Here is a 22,831-nt window from a genome sequence, read left to right on the forward strand (position 1 = left end):
CCTGTCCTGTCACTACATGCCCTTGTTAAAAGTCCCTCTCCAACTTTCTTGTCAGTCCCCTTTAGGATTTCACCTGCATCTCATACCCATGAAAGCATAAAGTTCATGCATGAGTGGGAATAGTAGTCATAACACCTTTGCTTTCAGTGTGTTGTCTGGTAAAAAATAGTGGATGTAGAACATACCCAGCGGTGAGTTGCTTCCAGGAAGACCAGATCTGCTTTCATTGTTGTACTCCATAGGTTGCAATTATAAAATTTTTACAGGTTTCAGATCTTGCCATTTACAAGCAACATTCAAAGGCAGGAAAAGTCCTATTCAGGTAACTTTACGTAATGGATCGCTGTCTGTGTTAGCTCCTGCAGTTTCTACAGAGAAGAGATTATTTGTATAGGTTGCAGAGCTATGAATTCTCTACTGACCGAGTGGACTTTGGTGTTTTCTAGGTATACTTTCGACTTCATGCTTCTATTTTGAAACTTGTGGGGAAACCAGACTCTGGAGTAGATGCAGAGATATTAGTTAGCTTCATGAAAGAAGCTTCTGAGGGACCATTTGCCAGGGGTGAGGAGAAGAACACCCCAAAAGTTGCAGAAAAGTGAGTGCTAATTTTCAGGAGTATCTTCTGAAAGAATACTTATAAACTACTGTATAAAAAGCTATTAAAAAGGAGCTGAATGAAATACGAACCAAAGCGATTAGAATTCATTCTAATGTTTGCCGTTTCCAGGTATCATAAGCAGTTAGATTATGTGCAGCTCTGAGATCTTATCAATAATTGGCACAGTGTAGACTGGAAGAGAACAAAGAACAATTTTGATACTGTCCTCCATTTTGAAGCTGTTTTTTATTTATTAAATTAAAATTTTTAATCAACTATTAACAAATGTAAAAGCAAATGGCTTTTATTTTAAAGGATAAGATACTCTAGTCCTCATAATTTTTCTCGTTAACAACTACAAAATAAAGAAATGTTTTATTATTGACCAGTGGCAAGGCAGGAATATAACCTTTGCTAAAATGTCTGTTATTTAGGATTTGTTAGTAAGATTTGATTTCTGTTGTAAGAATGTGTAGTTTCCTTTTGTTCTCTGTATATGTCCCCAGGATGTTACACCTTTTTCTTTTTCTTTTTTTCCCCCCTGCCCGTCGCAGGGAAAAAGCTTGTATGATTGATGAAGACTCTCACTCTTCAGCCGGAACAGTGCCAGGCCCTGGGACTTCCCTCCCCTCATCCTCCGGTCCAGGTCTGACATCCCCACCTTACACAGCCACTCCAGTTGACCACGATTACGTCAAATGTAAAAAACCCCGTCAGCAGGCAACGCCGGACGGTACAGTCCCTGTTCTCAATACTGGCAGCACAGGGAGGTGCTCTAATCATGGGGGGGTTTGACCAGGAATGATCAAACTGCTCATTCCAAGGAGGGTGATGGGTCTGTGGTAACACGGGCAATATTGAAGCTGATTACCTTTATAAATTCAGTGCTTTAAATAGAATCAATGTACAGTCAGAGCTTTAAATACTAAATTCAAAGTTGTCACCTGCCACCATTGGCACCTGTCATTTCATCTAAATGGGAATGTCAACAGGAGGAGTATGCAGCTGATTGAACTGTCAGTACATATTTTTTTTTTAAATTGTTTTTTCTCCAGAGCTAAATATCTGTCTGAGCTTAGTACTGAAGATGTGAGTTCAGTCTTTAGAAGGCTGGATGTTGTTTCAGTGCCTGTGTGAAATGACCAGGTGAAAATTTGAACTGTGGCTGAAACAAGACGAATTGTTAAAAAGGCAAACCAAAACAGTATTATCCTTTTTAGAAGGAGGCAGGTGGCAACTGTTTTGAATATATTGTGTATCAGCACGAAGTGATTTGCATGACAGTCCAGTAGACGTCATCTTTTAATTTTTCTTTATCATTTACAATGACTCGTTAGCAACTCATCTTTATAGAATATAAAGCCATATAATTAGCTTATAAATGCAGAAGGTAGAGTGGTATCACAGTGAAGATTTTGCAGTATACGTATATAGTAGAAATTAAGTTACTATATAAGTTACCTGACATTATTATTTGTCTAAGAATTTTATTCTGATTCTGCTCTTCTGGCCGTGTGTTTGTGCATCTGGATCTGTGGGTATCAGCGCTCAAGGAGCAAAATATCTGGCCTGTATAGCTTAGTGTTGGAATGTGGCAGGCCCCTTAGAAATCAGAAATCCTCTCTCGATAGGAATTTATTTCTGAAGGGTGGGCTGCTTCCTATTGTCGCTTTCTGAAGAAGGGGAGTTTGTAAATAACTTTGACAGAGTTTTGAAACAAATGTTCATATGCCTTGAAACTCTGCAAGGTTAATTTATTCCTTTTTCCCAACAAATCTTGGTGAAACTGACAGAAGATCCTTCATCTCTTGCACTAAATTGAGTAGAGAAATGTTCATTTTACTCATGCTTACAATTCTATCAGGAGTAATTCATTGGACTGTTTTGATGTCTTACGTAGTGTGTTAGTGTGAATGGCCTTTTGATCTCTTTTGACATAGCAAACACAGAAGGGAGCAAATATTTAAATATTTCCTAAATAATATTCCCTGTGAGAAGCAGTCTTGCCTAAGACTACATCTGCTTACATCCTGAAGGCTGTTGAATCATTCCCAGGAGATACGTAAGTTAGAAAAATATTCCAATATATGTCGTTAGTACCTTCACTTAGAGTAAGATATTATGGACTGTGGCATGCTAATTGCCCAGCGGGAGCAAAGTTGGCAGCTTAGCAAAGCCTGAGGTGCAAGTTATGGAAGGGCTATATCTGCCAGGGCTGGAGTAGCAGTTCTTGGGCTGAGCTTTGCTGCTGTCAAAGCAATTAAAAATGTCAGCTGCTGAAAGCAGCAGAGTTAGGGTGATCTGTAGGAAGGATGAGTGTAACTGTGACAAGTAGAATTGCAAAGTACTGCATCGTTCATAATGTTGTGTAAGTCGCTGGCACAACTGAACTCGGGATACAGCATAGTGAAGAGCCCCAGGAAATGGAAATATTTGCCTTGGGGCTGTTACATATGGAAGGAGAACGAACAGGTTGAGCAATGCTCAGAAGTCTTCCACTTTCATATTATTACATATACTGTGCTCCTCTGCATGCATTTGCATTTTACTGGTATTAAAACACATACTTGTGAAGCAAAATGCTCTTGATATCTTGCATGTAATCACAGCACTGAGGAAAACTGGTGTCTGCATTTCCATTGTACTGTTCCTAAAAATAGCAAGAGAATATTCATCATTTGACTACTCGTTAGATGATTTTTTTTAACCATTCTAAAAGCAAACAAAACTGTCTATATTGTTCTTCACAGAATGAATAATTTGGCTTAAATTCAGCCTAGATATTTTTCTTTCTGAGGCCTGTTGATCATATATGATAGAAGCAAAATTAGAGCATTATACAGAGTCTTACCTGCAAAATTCTCTTCCTGTGTTACCGTGAGCAGACATGCTGGTTGGGATCCCTGTCATTGCTGACTCGTGAGATTGCTTTTGACCATTTTTGGATGCTACACTTCAAGAAAATATAACACGAGAGGAAAGAGAGAAGGAATGAGATGGGAATGAGGAGACTAGGGGGAGATGTGACAGCAGTGTGAGCTAAATAGTGTTGAAGGCTGTACAAAGAGTTAGAGACAAAAAACCCCCATGATTTCTGTGTATGGCAGACAGAACAGGAGGTATTAGGCTTAAATTGCAATTTCAATCTGGACATTAGAAAACAGTGTTGGAGTAGTAATAGGAAATATTATTTACAAAAAAAAAAAGAAGTGAAACACTGGAATATGTTCCTGGGGATAGTATAGCACTGTAGCGCTGAAGTCTTTAAAATATGGCATCTGCCAGGAATGATGGAGGTGGAATTTATCCTGATGGAAAAAGGAACAGACTAGATGAACTCTTATCGTTCCTTCCGAGCCTTGTTCTTTCTATTAATTTTATGTTATTTGTGGGGTTTTGGGTTTGTTTGGTTTTTTGTTTTGTTTTTTTTTTTTAACAAGATGTCCAACAACGTGCCTTCTAGTGCTGCACATTATCTCATGACAAGCAGGAGTAAGTTACTGTACAGTCAAACACCTCTTCTTGAAAATATTTGGACTCCGATCTCCAAGTACTCTTCTGTAGACAGCTGAAGTTTAGAGGGCCAACTTATTTTGGGTACGTTATATTTGAATGTGTCATTGTAGTTCTGTAGCTCTCCTGAATGTTTTGCTGGTGAAAAAAGACCAGGATATGCAGAAATCACTATTAAAACTGAGAGCTTGAAAAGCTTTATAACCTTTATGACCAGCGAATGCTAGTGATACTAGTTTTAAGTCATGTGTTTAATGAAAATGGAAGAAAGGAACCAGTAAATACAGCTTGTAAAGTGACTAAACTTCCTTTCCCTCGTGGCAGCTGCTGGCATATGTGTCCTTCAAGGAGACAGAAGTGTTGCTGAGTGGCAGCTGTTACTTGCTGGCTGACGAGCTGCTGTCATGTGTGTAGAAATGGCAGCTTCCTTTCTCTTGTCCTTCCATTCAGCAACATCTTTTCCTTCCTTCTCCTAATCCTGCCTTTCCTGTCATCACTCCTGCCTGTTGCTGTTTTGTAACCCTCCAAAATGAAAACTTCCATTTGATAGTAGAAGCCTGAGGTTTAGACTCTTATTTTCCAGGAGCAAAGTAGGAAACAAGAAAAAACAGGAACTCAGCAGGGTCGAAGACATTAATTACCTGGGATGTCACCTTATTTACACAGCTAAATGGCCAGTGTTTTATATACCAGAACAGACATGCTCAATGTCCTCCTTTATACAGGTTGGATATATGTAGGTGTTAAAGAAAGATTGCAGTACAGACTTCAAGCAGTTTAAATTTACCTAAATTTTGTGCTGAGCATTAAGGTTAGTTCAAAAAGCACTAAAAGTAATAATTTTTTTTTTTTTTTAATCTGAATGTGAAATCTGTTTCCCAAAAAGTGGACTGGGAGATTGTTGTGAGGTCTCTTTTGCTGTAATATGCCTTTGTTGCGTTAATTATCAATTCCATATTACTGTGGTGGTATGCAGATGGTGTGTTCAGTATCCATTGCTATGGCAGTGTTAAAATGTCTCATCGTTTTAAGTGTCCATCCATGTCATGTAGGATGTTATGTGTAGTTAGCTGTTAATGTCCTTTGTTGTGTTTGTCTTTGCCTGGATTGCTTTTGCAACCAATATTGCCCGTGCTGCCTCTAACCTTTATACAAATCTCTGTTCCCCAGGCATTCTCTTCCTGCTTTTACCTGTCACGGCTTGCTTTTAATAATTGGCAAAACCTGCATGATAACTCACTGGGAAAGGCTCCTTGCTTCGTGCTGTGGGAGAAGTCTCACTTCAAAGTTTGTTGATCTCTAATTCTGCAAATGTTATGAAGATGCACAGTTGTTTGTAAATGGGGGTTCTCAGCATCCTGATGAGACAAAGGTGATCTCTGAGAAACTTCTTCCACCAGGTTGTCACTCATGTCAAACTAAATAAGCTCCTAAGATGGAGTGGATATTTCTGTGGATAAAATGAATGTCCACATTGCATTCTGGAACATTAAAATCCTACCTTTCAAAATTCTGTCTGTCCAACAGTTTAAAATGAAATCTTTGGGTCTGCAGTACATATCCTTTTTGGCACATGGTACTGGATGTTCATGGGGACAGCACACTAGACTACATGAATAATGAATCAGATCCAGTGTATTACAGTATGCTCCATTTTTACCTGTCCCAAATTTAACCTCTGATGAGTAGAAGTATCACACTGACATTTAGCGTGAGATTGTGTAAAAAGGATTTGACTAAGTGGAACACTGATATACTCTCTTGCTCTGCACTTGAAGACAGAAAAGCAACACAGGACTGAGAGTTACTGAAACACACTCAATGTTCAGTGCAGCTGGACAAAACATAGACTCCCATCTTTGACTCATGTTACGGGAGAACTCCCTTTACACATTAAGAGGACTTGCTGTCCTCAAGAGATTAACCTGCTCCCATGCAAATCTCTGCAATTCTTTTGTTTTTAATAACGTGCAAGTGCCTTTTGATACAGAGCTGAATGTTGTCTTCTGTTATGGGTGAAATCTGTTTCAAGAATGAGAATTGTGTGATACATCATGTTTCTGACTGCAGACCAAAATGCTCATACAGATCAGTATAGAGAAGAGGGGAGATGTGGTGCCAGGCGGGCAGGGCAAAGAGAGGGAGGCAGTACATCCACAGTTTGTGGCCAACCCACCTTGATTGAATAAGATTTTTTTAAAATAATATATAGTTAGTTATTCATACCCCTGAACTGTACATGAGGCAAGATTATAATAATATATAGTTATTCCTATTTCTGAACTGTGCATCAGGATTTTTCTTTACTGTAATTTGAGTTAGCATCTGTCGATAGCGCTGCAGATGAGCTTTCTGTGCCACTTGTTTCTGACTTTTGACTTGTACCTGATTGTTTATTGCATCTCGGATAGCTTCTTGCAATAACTGAGCATACATTTTCCTTCAGCTATTTAGACAGAAAAAGATACTATTCAGAAAAAGTGAATTATACCTTACTGGCTTTCTCAGCCTGTTCCCTACTCTCACATGCAGGTGTTTCAGAAGTTCTCTCCTTCCTCCCTTTAATTTCCAAAAATTTTCAAGGGATAGAGGGCAGAGAACACGGTTGTGGAGCTGCATAGTAATTAATGGACAAAGGCAGAATACCTCATTCATATTGGCATTGTGAAACTGTACTTCAGCTCCCCGAGAATAAATCATGTAAACTTGTACCCTGAGCAGATCCAGGTACTCGATCAGCACACGCAGCAGTCAGAGCTCTGAGAGTTAGATTGTGACTTGGTGCAGTTGCCATTAGTTCTGCATTACGTACTGCAGCATTTATGTATTGACAGAGTTTTTTAATTATATTAAGATACGTCTCAGGTAACCTAACAAGTGATACTTGTCTGTCTATCCTTGAAAATGTCCAGCAATTCTGTAGGTTTTCTCTGTAATTTTTTAACTGTATGTAACAGTTAAGCTGGGGACTAGGAGGAAAGGCAATTTTCTTGCTGCAATTAAAACCTATTGCCTCTTGCTCTGTACTTAGTGAATACGAAGAGCAATTATTGTATTTTTGTTTTGGTTAATTGTACGTATTTGGAAATTCTCCCTCATCTTTTTGAAGATAAATAAGTCCAGTTCTCCCAATGTTTTTCTTATATACCATCTCATTAATGTCTCATCATTTTTTCTCCTCTCCTCTGAATTCATTTTAGTTATTCAGTGTGTTCTTTTAAAATGCGGGTCCCAAATACAGACACCATAATTAAGCTTAATTTTCATTAGTGCTCAGTAGAACAGGAAGACTCTTACATATTTTTCCTGTGAAGTTTCTGATTAAACATTCAAGTGTGATAGTTTACTGAATTGCTTCTGCAATAGCATGACATTTTGGCCATTTCTAGTTTGAGAATCAGTAATTCTTTACCAGCACCTGTGAATATGTGCGCCTGGATACACACACATTTACTAACACTGATCTTTTAGGTGCTTATAGTTGGTTTTATTTATTTATGCTCAAATAATTCTGTTGAAAATGAAGGCTGGCTGGCTAACAGCTTTGACCTTTTAAGATAGGTACTGCACTTCATTTTTTCCTTCCCTGGAACTTTACCTATCCTCTGTGACTTTAGAGAAATTAATACTAATAACTGGTGGCTGCTTCTCATTTCTGAAATACTCCAGGGTTTTTCATCAGGCCCGCTTAGTTTGAAAGCACCTACTGCATTCAAGAAGTGTCTAAAATAATTGTCTCTATAGTAGTCTGGTTTTCAGTGATTAAGGAGCTCAATGTTAATATAATTTAGATTTTTTTTTTAATAATGTGTTGAAAAAAAAGGAGAATGAATATACATACCTAGACCTACTCTCACTTTAGTAGAAATTTCAACTCAAAATAGCTAGCTAATTGTATGGAGGTATTTACAGTTGTTCCCCATAGGGAAAAAGCTTCCATGTCATGCATACATTTGAAATATAACATGCTAAATCACTGTCTGTCTTTGTACGCTGAGAAGTTACTCTAATTTCCTAGTGCTCTGATCTCACTCTCGCATATTGGTCTCGCAGTTCTTCATTTACATTCTAATGCTTCATCTGTCATAACCCACACATCAGAACTGACCTCCAGGCTTATGGCAACATTTGGAAATTTGCAATTAGGTTTTTTTTCCCTAGATGAGTAATTCAGCCTCTTTGCCACAGATGCAGAAACTTCCTTTTAAAAAAATATCAAGGCAGCTACTGTAAATGTTTTTCCTGATGCCAACTGGGAGTTCAATAGTATCCATTTGTACCACAGAAGGTTATTAAAGCTTTATAAATGAGTCATTTAAAGCTTGACTGACCTCTCTTCAGAATCCTTCTCTTCCCATTCTTTATAATTATATTCTTTCTGTATAAAACTTGTCATCATTAACCAACTATATAAGTTCCAATTAGGAAGCTAATACTGTTCTCCCATTCTTTTTCAAGATACACTTTTATTAAGATCTGTTCACTGAAAGGGAAGGTTTTCTTTGTGTGGTAGTGAAAAGCCTAAGGAGTGCATGAAATTTGGTTTAAATTTGTTGGAATTCTAATAAGCAGAACCTGATCTGCAAGCTGAAGGTCTGCAGAGGGATTTGATAAAATAAATTCATAGGAGGCCCGTAGCTCTCTCCTGAACAAGTGCAATTCGGATGGAACAGAAGAAACTTAATTAAATTATCAGCTCATCTCAAAGAATGAGCTTTTGCGTTTTAAATTTTCTGTCTTGATCTTATCAGGAAAATTAATGAGTAAGTATGCAGTGGAGCTACCCAGACAATGGATGTAATGTGCCTCTTGCCTACGCTATTCCTGTACCTTAAAGCAGAAACTGGAAATTAATCTTTTAGGCTACAGATTTAGAGAGAACTGCCTCTGTTGGAATTTTGTGTTCGATACTGAATTATGTTGGCGCAATATTACAGAAAAATGCCAGTTTCCCATCGGGGTGGGAATATGCCTGCATCTTTCTGCTGGAGACACTGAGCTGTGGTTTGTAGGCAGGGCTCCGTCCGATAAGCCTTCATGCAGAAGAACTTGGCTCCCATCAGGCAATTTTCAGACATGAGCGAAAGGTTTTCACTTGCCTGGTTGTTCCGAGGTGTGAATTTTATCCCCCATGATAAAGTCATGATCCTGTACAATTTTTGCTGTGCTGTAACAGCCGTCAGCAGATTAACAGCTCAGTCGTGACTCTGCTGCAGTCAGCAGCCAGCCTGCACTGCAAAGTCCGTTCTCTTTTCTCTACTGCCTTGAAGTCCAAGACTCTTCCCGTCTCTCTTAGGCCTAGCCCTTAGATGAATTGTTTATTTGCCGTATCAAATCACCTTTCAGAACATTTGGTGAACAGCATCTAACACCTGCAGGATAAATGGCATCAGTGATCACTCCTGTAAGTCTCAGTCCTCTAATGGTGCTGATTTTTCTGTCCTTCATGAGTAATTTTTACCAGTGGTGGTGTTCATGGTTTTCTCTTGTCAACTGAGCTTTGCTTGTGTTAGACTTAAAATTATACTGGGTGCTTTTCAAGGTAAATTGCACAGTAAAACCCAGGAAATTTTGTAGGACTATAGTAGTTGAAATATTGTGTCCTTAGCATAACTTTTTGAAGTTGAGCATTATGGCTTTTGAATCAAGTTCTGGGATTATATTCTAGGAAGGAATGTGATGGGGCAGGGAATGCTCTGCTACATTAGTGTTAAATAATACCTAGTGAAAGAAGACTGGGGTTTTAATTCCTTAGCACAAAGGGGTGAGATGAAGGTGATAAGCTGAGGTACATAACTTAAAAGAAAATAAATACCTTTTAGACAACAGAATTGGTGGTTGTTAAGGATGCTGTAGTGCGCTTGAAAGAGGCTTGCAGACTGGCTGCAGTTTTATGTTGCTGTTACCAAGTAGCAGCTTGATGAGTATGAAAATGGTGCATTCCTTCTCTATCTGTTTTGCAGAGCGGAGTCAGGATAGCACTGCAGCCGTGCTGTCTGACTCCAGTTCCACACAGGATATGTTTAACGAGCCTGCCAGTTCTCAAGACAGCCTGAGGAAAACTTACCCAGAGAAGAGGATTTCTACCACCTGTGCCGATCCACTGGTACCTGGCAAAGAGACCCTGGGATCTGCGGAGGAGAAGAGTATGTGTGATTTAATGGATAATGGCAGCTGGTATTTTCTCATTTTAATGTTTCTTCTGGCATGCAGAAGCACTGAAAGAATAATGATGAACTGCAGTCTGTGGTGGCCCTTTGACCGGCTTGGCTTCTTTTAAATTATTATTTACACTTTCTTCAATGTTTCAAGTTTCCAAATAATTTAAGGAGTTGTTATTTGAAGACAACCTCAAACAAAACATGTTCTCTTTTTCCCCAAGTATAGATGTCTTTCTTTTTATGGCCCAGGAGTGTCTTGATATTCAGTGCATAGAAGAGCACAAGTAGTGGAATTAGATGTTTTGTTCTGTTGGATACTTTATTTCAGTGGAGAAGTGGAATTGCTCTCCACCGAATTTTTCCTTATATAATAGTACTAAGTGTTCTGTGTTCCACTGGAAAAATGGTTTCAAAATCCATTAGCTGGAATTTCCCTTTGTCTCGTGTTTGTACAGTTGGATGTGGCAGTAGATAGAGAGGCCACAGGAACCACTCAATGATTCTGTGCCTTCATGAAGAGAGGATTCTTGTTTGCGGTATTTACATTTTGTCGTTTTCTACCTGTCATGTGCCATTTTGTAATTTTCACTGTCATTTTTGTCTTAATGTTGTAGTCACAGGAAAGTCAGAAGAGCTTCTGGAGAGCTCAGAATCTTACCATCCTACTGAGCCCGCTGGCCAAAAAATCCTGCTGGATCCTCAGTCTGGTTCTGGCAATCCCAGCAAAGCTGCCATTCCCCCACCCTCGCAGTGTGACTGCAAAAAGAAAGCTGAGCCTTGCGGAGATGCAGCTGAATTTCCTCCTGGTCTCCCAGCGGACCTGGAGGAGCAGCGGCAGTTCCTGACGGAGCAGTGCATCGCCGCCTTCTGCCTCTGCCTCAGCCGCTTCCCCCAGCACTACAAGAGCCTCTACCGCCTGGCCTATCTGTACACATACAGCAAGACGCACAAGGTGAGCACACCTCTGACACAGCAGCTGACAAGCTGTGTATATTGCCCAAGTAAACAAAAGGTAGTGTCATTTTAAATCCTAATTCAGTGGTCTCGGTGTTAAAATGCAGCAGGTAAGTTTGTTTAATGCAGGTTGGATTGGAACTGTATTTACGAAGTCTTCAGCTCCTAGATTGTCTCATTCATATGTGTGAATTATTACTGAACTAGGCAATTTTTTTGTCATTCAACAGAGAATTGCCATTTCGATTTGTCCTATACATTCAGATGTTCTCGTTACAGCAATTATTTATTTTACTGAATGAGTGGACAGAAAAGTGACAGGGAAGCAGAAATTCATCAGTATTGGTGTAAACATGTCATGTGACACACTTTCTGGGTATCTTGGGTCTTTGTAGAATGTAAGTTTTCCTACTGTGAGAGCACAGAGGTCATCTTGAGTAAGACAAAATTATTCGCTGTTTAGAAATAACTGAGTGAAAGTCAGAGATCCTACTGCTCAGGAGCTGGTGATTTTGGATTAAGCATGAATAATGATGTCTTGGTGACTGTAATAGTATCAGTTCCTACTTGAGGGCAAAATAACTTGATTCATCCAGCATGAGCCTTGCATATTCTTCATCATTAATTTCGAAAGCCTTCTGTGAATTATCATTGTTTTGGTTTTCACATTATGTCATTATTTTACTCATTTATGCTTCTGTATTTATAGTCCTTTGTCTTTCTGAAGTATCAGTTAGTCAAATGTGCATGAGCAGTTGGTTGAAATTATCAGAGTTCACTAATTGTCACAATCTAGGTTTGAACGCACGGATTCTGTATTTGGAAGTCCGGTCAAATGCTGCACTGTGTGGCTTCCTGAATTCTTTTTCCCAGCAGTGCTGAAGCTGGTGTGAATAATAGAAAAGGGAAGGGAATGGAAGCAAATCACAGCAGAAAACATCTTACCAGTAGTGCTGCAAATTGAGCAGTGGCATGGCGTAGCAGCCTACTGAAAGGTGACAAATATTCCATTTGACTGTACGGTGATTATCCAGAAAAATGTTACGCTTTTTTTAAAGATAGCTTGTTGCGAAAACATTCTTATGCTGTTTGTATGTGACAGTTGTTAATTTTTCCATGGAGCTAATCATTAGTAGGAGCCGTAGATTCCTGCAATCTGTCATTACTGTTGCTGACAAATGATTTTGTATCAACATTCAACAAAAAAAGGCTGCCTGTTTTCGATTTATTGGTTCAAATAGCATGTCCTAGCCTGAGGAACTACTTGCAAAATATTTTCTTTTATTTTTTTCCTGTGAAGCCTTCTCTTTTGCTTTTTGTATCAGCTTAGTGATTTATATTTTTTCTGTATGAAATACACATTGTTTTCTAAATTAGTCTGCTCTTGGAACTCAGAAGAATTGATTCCTGCCTGTTTGAGCCGAGTAGGTACCAGATTGGCTTCAGCCAGCATTGTTGCCTTTCACTGTCCTTTTTTATTTCTTCTTTGCATAAAAAAAAACTATTTACCACTGGAAAAAAAAAATCTTCATTCTGATATGCATATGCTACATACTTTCATGAGGTTGTAATTTTCTTTTTTTAATGATTAATTGAGGTTCTTTTGTAGAGCAATGTCAAATGTCTGGGTTTTAGTGGCACAGTAATATGTCCTTAGTGGGAGTTACACTTAAAACACAAAGTAAATCTATGCATTTTCAGCAATAACTGGAGTAAGAAGTATACTTGGATATACTGATGATAGGCCTGATTGAAAAAAATAAAAGAGAAATTGCATTGGGTTGAATTGCTGTGCAGGCAGAGTAGATTACTGGTAAATTTTAGAAAGCTGAAATTAATTTTAAAATGCATATAACCATCTTGGAAAATTCAGCATTTGTGTACCAGTGCCAGGAATTTGTATGAAGAATTTAGACTGATGGCCAAAACTCATTGTTGGCTGGGAAAGGAGAGGATTGGCAGATCTCCATCGTGCACAGAAAAACAAGTTTTCCATATGCAATCTGTTTTCTCCTATTTTACGGTATTACGGTTTTGCTGTTAAGAGATCAGTAAAAATAGTTGTTGAATGCTTTTTTTAACATCCTTTTCAAAAATCTTTCAACATTTTGTTTGGCTTCGTGTTCTGGTTCCCCTCACCCCTGCAAAATCCTGCTTACTGTTTGGAGGCTGTTTCTCTTCATTTTATTCTGTTATCAGAGCAAATTTGTATGTGGCTGTTTTCTGTTGGAATAAATGTGCAGGAAAGTTGGATGAATTTTTGGAAGCTTTGTTGCCAGTAGGAACAACCCCAGGTTCCAGTATAAGTTGGGGAATGACCTATTAGAGAGCAGTGTAGGGGAAAGGGACCTGGGGGTCCTGGTGGACAGCAGGATGACCATGAGCCAGCACTGGGCCCTTGTGGCCAGGAAGGCCAATGGTACCTGGGGTGTATTAGAAGGGGGGTGGTCAGTAGGTCAGAGAGGTTCTCCTGCCCCTCTGCTCTGCCCTGGTGAGACCCCATCTGGAAGATTGTGTCCAGTTCTGGGCCCCTCAGTTCCAGAAAGGCAGGGAACTGCTGGAGAGAGTCCAGCACAGGGCAACAAAGATGCTGAAGGGAGTGGAGCATCTCCCGTGTGAGGAAAGGCTCAGGGAAGAGGGTCTCTTTAGCTTGGAGGAGACTGAGGGGTGACCCTATTAATGTTTACAGATATATAAAGGGTGAGTGTCAGGAGGATGGAGCCAGGCTCTTCTCGGTGACAACCAATGATAGGACAAGGGGTAATGGGTTCAAACTGGAACACAAGAGGTTCCACTTAAATTTGAGAAGAAACTTCTTCTCAGTGAGGGTGGCAGAGCCTGGCCCAGGCTGCCCAGGGGGGTTGTGGAGTCTCCTTCTCTGCAGACATTCAAACCCGCCTGGGCACCTTCCTGTGGAACCTCAGCTGGGTGTTCCTGCTCTGGTGGGGGGATTGCACTGGATGAGCTTTTGAGGTCCCTTTCAATCCTTGACATTCCGTGATTCTGTGATTCAGTTTGGGCAGCAGTTTTAGTTTCCCATTCACCTTGTCTCTGTCTTGAAGTAAATCTTCATCCTTTGTGATTTTTTAATTTTTTTTAAACCTCCAAAATGGGTGTTGACACAGTTTGGAAGGAGAAGATAGAACTTGGCAAGACGCTGTTCATCAGTATAACTAAAAAGTTTTGTAGAAAAGTATTTGCCTTATGGTCCTTACGAATCAGTATGTAGAACTGGTCTGATACTCTGCAACCAGTAGATTGTCAGGGAATAAAAATATTTACTTATGTGCTTTGTTATTTTAAATAAAAAATACTCCGTAAGCCCTGGAGGATTCTGCTCACAGATATTGTCTGTATGTCTTATGATTTTTAAGTTTGCATCTGCTATTATGTGCATTATTAACAGAGAGCCCTTAATGCAGAAATTATTGTCAGTTGTAACGTAATGTCATTGTCATGACAGTTTGGCCAAACTAGATATAATACATGTAAAAATTACAATATTATATATATGTAAATTTAATATATACTTAGAGGCAGGCATAATGTGAAACCATAATAGATATAAGCATTTCAAGTAGCAACAGTTTGGTAACAATAGTTCATCCAAAAGACTGCTCTTCATGGGCAATAGTCTTTTTTTATTTTGCTTTTATTTGATGTAGTAGCAGTAGGGTTTTTTTCCAGACAAAGGATTCTAACAGACTGTAAAAGAAAACAGAGGGGAGGATTGAGGTGTAGTAGGATGTTTTGTACATGTCTCAGCAACACTTCATGGAGTTTCCAAGCTAGGGAAGGGTGGCTCCTGACACCACTGAGTTAAGGTGTATCTATCTCGAGTGACTCAGATTTCCACTTGGTTAACCATAAGAGATTTTCCCTTTAACGATGCCGGTAAAAATTCCTGCAAGTTATTGTACCCTGTCAGTCATCTTGTCTTTGAATCTTGGGGCGATGAAGATGTGGGAGGCAACAGCTGAACTGGAAGGAGTATTTCATAATTGCCCTGAGTCAGACAGCTAAATCCAGCATTTCAGATTGGCGAGCAGTGTGCCAACAAGAATAAATCCCTTTTGCTGTGTCCTGGATCCCTTCACCCATTCCTAATAACTTCATCAGCTAAAACCTAAGCAGAGCAGACTCTGTGAAACCTAATGAGTTGAGACCTGCTCAGGCATATTTACTGGGAATAATTGATCATGCTGAGTTAAGGAGAAGGGTAGTGGAAAATCTGTAACTACATCTTTTATTCCTATTAGTTTTGATTGTGTGAAGTTACCGTGTAATTGCCCCATTTGTCTGAATGATCTTTTTCCCTCCTGCCCAGGTTACTGTCATTATCTTGTTCAATAAAAGCCTATGAATTATATGTATCAGATATCTGCCGGTGGCTGGTCAGTAGAACATGCATAGCAGATCACCAGAGCATGATGCTACACTTCCAATCTCTTAACACTTTCATTGTAAAACTTACATTCAGGGAAACATCCATAGCTAAAATTTGTTTAGACTGGTGTTTTATGTTTAATCTTTGTGGTGGTAGCTTTTCTGAGGGTTTTGTTTTCCTTCAGTTTTTATGTGATAGTTTTAACTGTAAGATTCAGATTGCCACACATTAGGCAAATTTTTACTTCATTTTCACACTTGGAGTTTACTTATGTTTCTGATTACTATGATTGGCATAAAATAAAGCATTTACGTGCCTGGATCTTGGGCTTTATGATAGGCTTATTTTTGCTGGATTCTGATTTTATTCAAAACAGGATGACTTTCGTGGGAGACCAGATTTTTGTAGGTTCTTTTCTATGTTGTGTTTTCTTCTGTATGTATTTCAAAGTATTTTGCAGGCTTAGGTTAGTAAGGATTACAGAAATACATATTACAAAAGAAGTACTGTAGGAAAATGTTAGTATACAGTTAAGTTTACACACTTGGCTTGCTTTAATCTTAATTAAATTTGGCACTCAGTGATGATAATTAAATTTACTGCTTCCCCTCACTAGCCAGAAAGTACCTTGTGATATTTATGAGTGAACATGTATTCGTCCCAGACCAAAAGAAAGTTATCCAAATCCCCTTGACTCTACACTATAATCGTAAGGGTCTTGTGTAAGTACCTGTATCAGCTCTCTGAATGAAGGATTTTTGACATTCGTAAATATCTGTTTAATATTTCCAACGTTCAGCTCTCTCGAACGTGAATCTGTAATCAGCATTTTGCTAGGAGAGATGCTCCAACTCTGGTAAGACATTGGAGATTTCTGCATGATTACTGTTATTAGGACAAAAGCACTTAGGATTGAGCAGGGCTTTTACTGTTTCACCAGAGTCCTGTAAAGAAAATAATCTGGAAGACAGGGTAAGAATTTAGTTAATAACAGCACCACCAGCCCCCACTACCTCCCAAAGTAAGAAAAAAAAGCTCTTATAGCTGGAATATACTTCTTGGATGGCCATGATTTAATCAAATTTATGATTCACAGAAGCATATTTCCAGCCCACAGAACACAAATCAGAATTCAACATTCTCATTTGTCTCTGTGAACCAAACGTCTTCCTCATTCTTTTATCTGGTCTATAGTGAAGTTGTCTCTAAAAAAACAGTGTAATGTGACTTGAATGCGACTTTCTAATACTGAAATTAAAAAATGAAGGAAAGTAAAACTTTTGTCAGTGAAACCTTACAATTAATAATTGTCCCATCTGTTAGTAATGTTTTGCCTGAAGCCAACAGCTGTCCCCAGTTCTCAACCACACAAGATGTTCATGCACTGAACTTGGAGGGGCGAGTGTTGTGATGAATTTTTAATTGTTGTCTATTATTTAGTCTCCTACTGATACTTTCTTCTTAACTTACTGAGGGCTATTAACCGAATTTGATGACAGGCATGGACTTTTACAGGGAAGTTAAGTAAAATTACATGAAGGGCTGTGGCTGGGTAGAGGTAAAAGGCGTGAATTCACCACCCCACAAAAACAAGGCTGCAGTTTAAGCCTGGGATGAACTGAGGGGCAGCTTCCAGAGCATGGGGGGCACTGCAGGCACTGGTGTGTGGAGGAAGGCTGCAGGATACCCAGGACAGCAAGTTCCACTGTTTGCTGAGATACTTTATCTTATTATATATAAATGATTTTATATTCAGCATTAAAATTCAGCTTTTAACAAAAAAATTAAAGTGTTTTAAATATACCTATGATTCAGGGTTCTGTAGATAATAGGAGGTAGAGTGTGGATCTCAATGAAATGAAGACAGGTTATAAAAAACAAACAAACAAACAAAAGACAAGAAAGCAGAACTTGATGATGTGAAGCTGGATTCAGCAGCTGTAGGGGAGTGACAAACCCCTCTGCTTACGCTGCTCAGGTTCCGAGAGCAAGCTGGTGTGATCTGAGGGATGTCTGCTCCAGATCACATGCCTCTATGTGCACTGTCAGAACAGCAGCTACCTGGAAAATGAGAAATGGCATTGCAGGTTAATAAATAAAAGCACGCGAGCTTTGTACATCTACCTGCAGTGGCAATTTTGTCCGCTCCTCGCAACTCACCTGCCCCGTTTTGTCCACAGAACCTGCAGTGGGCCCGGGACGTTCTGCTGGGCAGCGGGGTCCCCTGGCAGCAGCTGAAGCACATGCCTGCGCAGGGCCTCTTCTGTGAGAGGAACAAGACCAATTTCTTCAATGTAAGTTTGTACAGCAAATAAACACACCTGTACTTTATCAGCCATCATTTTAAACCTGTTTCTCATTTGAAAGGTTTGCAAAGGGAGGATAGTGTGAAATTCAGCAAAAGCACATTAAATAAGCCACACGAGCGGATAAACGAAAAGCAGAATTGCATTATAGAGATATTTGCTGGAATTTTCCTCTCTTGAAGGGAACTACATTACAGGGATTATTTCTGGCTTGAAAACATGGGGAGAGAAGCACTGACATTTCTCAGTTATGCATCATTTACGGTATACTTGATGATTGAGCCATCTATAAAAATTCTAATTCTGTTCATCTTAATTGTCCTCTTGTTTACTGTTTCTAAACTATAGGCTTGCACTTCTCATGACAAAAAAGTAGGGCTAATTGCTCTAAGAAATCTCCTGAGTTAGAAGGAGCTTTCTTGTATTCAGCTTTATAATGTGGCTCAGCAGAAAGAATATTTCCATGGCCATGTGTAGTAGCAGCACTGTCATATAGACCGTCCGGAGTGTCTGTGCCTCTCAGTGACATGGGGCACACAATACTTCTGAGACTTACATGAGCATTTATCTATCACATTCCCTGGTGTGACTGCGACTGAACATTTTGCTGTCTTCAGTATCTCTGGCTTTTCTGTGGTGTATTTTAGGTTTTTGTGCCTTCTACTCTTTTGTGATAGGATTCTGTAGCTGTTGCAGCCTGCATTGTGTGGTGTGAACCTGGAGATGTTCTGTTTGTCTTTCTTGGACTACATATCTTGTTATCTGACTGCCTGTGACTGAAGTGACAGAATTCTGTCTCTGCTTTCCCATCCAGTGCTTCTGTTTTAATATTTTAATTGTGAATTTTTTTGTCCATTTTATATCTGTTAACATCGATCTTTATTTTGCTGTACGTTGTGTTAATTAGCACCTCTGTGCAAACTTCTGTTAAGCAGAAGGTAAGTGCTCTTTGATTAAAATCCCTTGGCTGGGTTGAACAACTGAGGAATACTGACAGTAGTTCAAAATTGTATCATGGATCAGTTTGCAAAAAGAGCTTCTATGTCATTTTGTCTTTCTGGGTAGAAATTTTGACTAACATACTGTCAGTCTGATAGAGTATAGACCAAACAGTTGTGACCCAATTTGACTACGTGGCTTTGTTCTGGTTATTTCCCTGCAATACCTGCCTGCTTTCCCTACCAGAATCCTGCAGTGCGATTAACTGGTGAATACTTTGGCTCAGATCCAGATAACACAAGTATCCTCATAGAAGTTGAAGCATGTTGAGTAATTTCATTAAGTCAAGTATGGACTTTGTCTGATCAAGACAAACTTGTTCATCATTGCAGGGTTAAGTGTCAAGAGTATCCTGTGGTTTTGTATATGAGGAAGATGAGCAGCAGGGAACTGAGCAGTGTGTATAAGGGAGTGTTTCTACTTGAAATGTGGATTACCACATTTAGAAAGATCAGTGGTTGGCATAAGTCATGTCTACTTTTTGAATGCTAATGCTAGATAATTTAATTTAAAGATATATTCCATTGTATCCCTAGGTGGATGTTTCCAGCATTATTTAAAAAAAGATCATTTCTTATTCTGAGTATTGATATTTTTATACTCTGAAGGACGAAGAGTGCTAGTATAGATGCTAGACAGCTGTATAATAATTATATTTTGTAAATCAACAAGAAATTCCCATAATTTAATATTATCAATTTGCTTTAATAAGAACTTAAATACACTTTGAAAGAAAAAAATAACCTTCAATGAAAGGTATATGCTAGCCCAGTGCAATATATCAGCAATACTATTACAAAAGAGAGAAGATGTGTGAAAATTACATTCTTAGCTTGAACTTAGGTCTGCCAACAAAGACAATGTTAGTCTGGAGTCTTCAACGTAGACCGCTGCCTCCAGGCTTGAGAAATTTCAGTCTGGGGACTCAGGTCCAGTGTGCCTCAGCTCTGGTGACAGTCTGACTGGCACAGGGGGTGTCCCAGACAGCAAAACGCCTTGTTGAGGCCTTTGTGAATCAGTGCTCATATCTCGGCTCGTTCCTGCTGTAGGTTAGTCCCCGTTAACAGGTACAGTGTACATTATGAGGATTATGTAGCTTGATAAAATATTTCAGTGGTCTAATTTTCTACTTGGCTATCTTTTCAAAATCCTCTTCAAGTAACACTCTGTGTGGAACACGTGGCAGTGATCCAGTACAGATGACACAGCTACAGCACAGTGAGGAAATCCAGATCCGAGAGAGAAAGGGCTACAAGTGCCCATGAAAACAAGCTGTTAGTGTCATCTGACATTCCAGAGTTGGACAAACCTGAATCTCTGAACAATTTGGAAAAAAAGTCTCTCAGCATTACACTGGCCTTGTCTGCGATAAACCTCAACTGGTTTGTTCTTCTGCGAAGCTCCTGGGCAGGCAGTGGGTGAGTGAATGTTCTGCACCATCTGGGGCAGCGCTCAGCACAGATTCGTGTGTCACCCCTTGTGTGCAGATGGTGTTACAGCCGCTGCCCCAGCTACAGTCTTCATACACAGAGCCAGGTGATAAAACAGAAATTATAGAGCTCTGCAAAAGTAAGTAGCTAATCTTAGAAATTAAATGGCCAGCCTTAAGGTTTTCTAAGCTTATTAATGTTCTCTAGGGTTATTTTCAACAGTAGCACTTTACTTGAAGTGTTTATTTGCTTCCATGTAATGTATTTGGTTCTGAGAAATCTTTGGCCTTCATGATACAGAAGAGTTAAATGAATGTCTAAGTGGCTTTCTGTAGATACTTTGCTATTGAAATACCTTTTCCTTCTGGAGCAAGTAGCACTAGTGTTTTTCATATCTGGTACAGAAGATTCAGGGTTGTTGAAATTACAGCTGACTCAGTTTTTACAAGTACAAACAACCGTGTGCAAGAGAGAAAGCCAGCAGGTCAAAGACAAGTAGGGACTCTGCCAGCCTGCTCCTCCCAGACACTTCATAAATCATGCATACTCCTAGTAGAATTATTTATTAAATGTTTATGACAACACCGTATGAAAAGAAAGGTGGGTAAAGCTACCTCCTGTTAAATTTTACTGCAGAACTGCTGGTCTGGATCCGTGTGTCACGATCTGTTGTCTCATTTGTTAGCTGTCACTCAGCTGCGACTGAAATGGCTTTGAATGTATTTTTTTAATGTCATCAGAATGAGCAAAAAAGGCGTGTTCACTTAGCTCTGATTTCTTCTTATTTGACATATTAGAAAAACATCAGGATACACAGAACTTCCCTTTTTCAGTTCTAGTGAAAAAAAATGCTTACTGCATTATTATATTTGTTTACCAAACAGAAAAGAATGGCCTTAATTTTCTAGACCAGAGGTTTTTGCATGCTCACAGCCCTTCTAGTGATGACAATAACTGTATGAATGATTATTGCAGTTACCTGAATACGATGTCTTTTTTGTTTGGCCAGTTACACGTTTCTGCATAACCTGCATGTTCAGGTACACTCTAGCTTTTTTCCTCTTCTTTATCTGGCTTTACGTATAAATATATAGACTTCTATTCCTACCCCCAAAGAGGGCTTCAGGATGGTTTCTATAGCTACTAAATTAGAAATTAATTTACCAGGAGGAAAACCAAAACAACACAAAACCAAACCCCCAAAACTCCACCTAAAACATTGCTTTATATAGTAGGGCACTTTTTTAATATGTTAAGATTTCATGCCACTATCAATAAAAAAAGTTAAACTTTGTGCACAGATGATGGGGATTCATCAGTCTGTGGGTGGGTGGTGATTGTGGAAGAAGCATTTTGATGGTTCAGCTCAGGGTACCAGTAGCTTCTCCATATGGTTTAATATACAGTATTTGCATTTTCCTGGCACATCTTCTGTGGTAATAATAATCTGTTGTAATAAAGATCTTCATGTCCATCTTTGGTAACTGTTCCCCACGTACAAAAGCTGTGCATGCACACAATACCCTGTAATGCAGACATTCATGTGCATGAAGTCTTGCTGCAAACTGTTAAGGATAATTGTTCTATTTTTAGTTCCAAAACACAGTATGTTTATTCTCTGCTGTATCCCTGAAGCTCTTCATTCTGTGGTCTGAGCAAGTTGGGTCAAATTGAGGTAGCAGCATCCACTGGGAGCCAGGAGCTGAGAGATGGCAGTGATTTCAGTTTGATTTGTCATTGTTCATAGCAGGTGTGACTGGGCGCTGGCTGGAGGGCTCTGCTGTGCAGACCGGCGGCTCTGGACGCTGAGCAGTTGGAAGAGTAATGTCCAGGTTTGGTGCTGCAAGTTTTTAGAGGTAGTTCTCACTACAAAATGGTGATAACCAGTGGGTGCTTTCTCTGTTATTCTCCCTGTGTAGCAGGTTCTTTCCATAGTTGTGTTTCAGGTTAAGTCTCTCTGTCCTACCAGAGGAAAGTTGATTCCGAAAAGGAGAGTGAGGTGCAAGGGCTGACTCTGTTTTGGGATTCTCTACAACCAGAGCCACACAGGTGAATTTGAGATGCAGGAAAGAATGCCGTTGTGAAGTCCCTAATATAGGGGACTGTCGGGGAGAAAAAAAGGCAACATGCCTCAGCCTTCCTGGAAGCTGGGCAGTTATATCAAGGAAGTTTCATTAAATGCCGGAATTAGTTTTATGTCTTCTGCCATACATACAGTACTGGTCACTGTCAGAAACATGTCACTGAGTGAGTGTATGGGATTTTCTTTTGTCTGATACAGCTTTCTTTTGTTTCCCTCCCAGCTCCTGAAGTGTAACCTCAGCATTAATGATTCCCATGACTTGAATTAAAATGAAACATTCATTACAGAATTTACTGTCTCTGTTAGAGATAACTGGTTATATATCATCTAAGGGGACAGGGAAATCCATTAGGGTGGTCTGAACCTATTCTAGACATTTGTTCTGCCCGGTCTGAGC

The 22,831-nt window shown here is 39.4% G+C and overlaps 1 protein-coding gene across 5 annotated transcripts in view; it reads left to right on the forward strand.

Annotated features, from left to right (window-relative positions):
• Positions 1 to 22,831, forward strand: part of CABIN1 (calcineurin binding protein 1) — a 102,115-nt gene that overhangs the window by 26,296 nt on the left and 52,988 nt on the right. For 3 of the 5 annotated variants that reach the window (XM_065851320.2, XM_065851322.2, XM_065851321.2), the window contains 5 exons: positions 447 to 598; positions 1,156 to 1,334; positions 10,078 to 10,260; positions 10,890 to 11,227; positions 17,797 to 17,910. In XM_065851320.2, coding sequence (XP_065707392.1) covers positions 447 to 598; positions 1,156 to 1,334; positions 10,078 to 10,260; positions 10,890 to 11,227; positions 17,797 to 17,910 — 966 coding nt within the window. The remainder of the gene's footprint in view (positions 1 to 446; positions 599 to 1,155; positions 1,335 to 10,077; positions 10,261 to 10,889; positions 11,228 to 17,796; positions 17,911 to 22,831) is intronic. The other 2 variants (XM_065851323.2, XM_065851324.2) reach the window with 1 other exon arrangement.

Source organism: Patagioenas fasciata, chromosome 17, assembly GCF_037038585.1.
Source record: "Patagioenas fasciata isolate bPatFas1 chromosome 17, bPatFas1.hap1, whole genome shotgun sequence".
NCBI lineage: Eukaryota > Metazoa > Chordata > Aves > Columbiformes > Columbidae > Patagioenas > Patagioenas fasciata.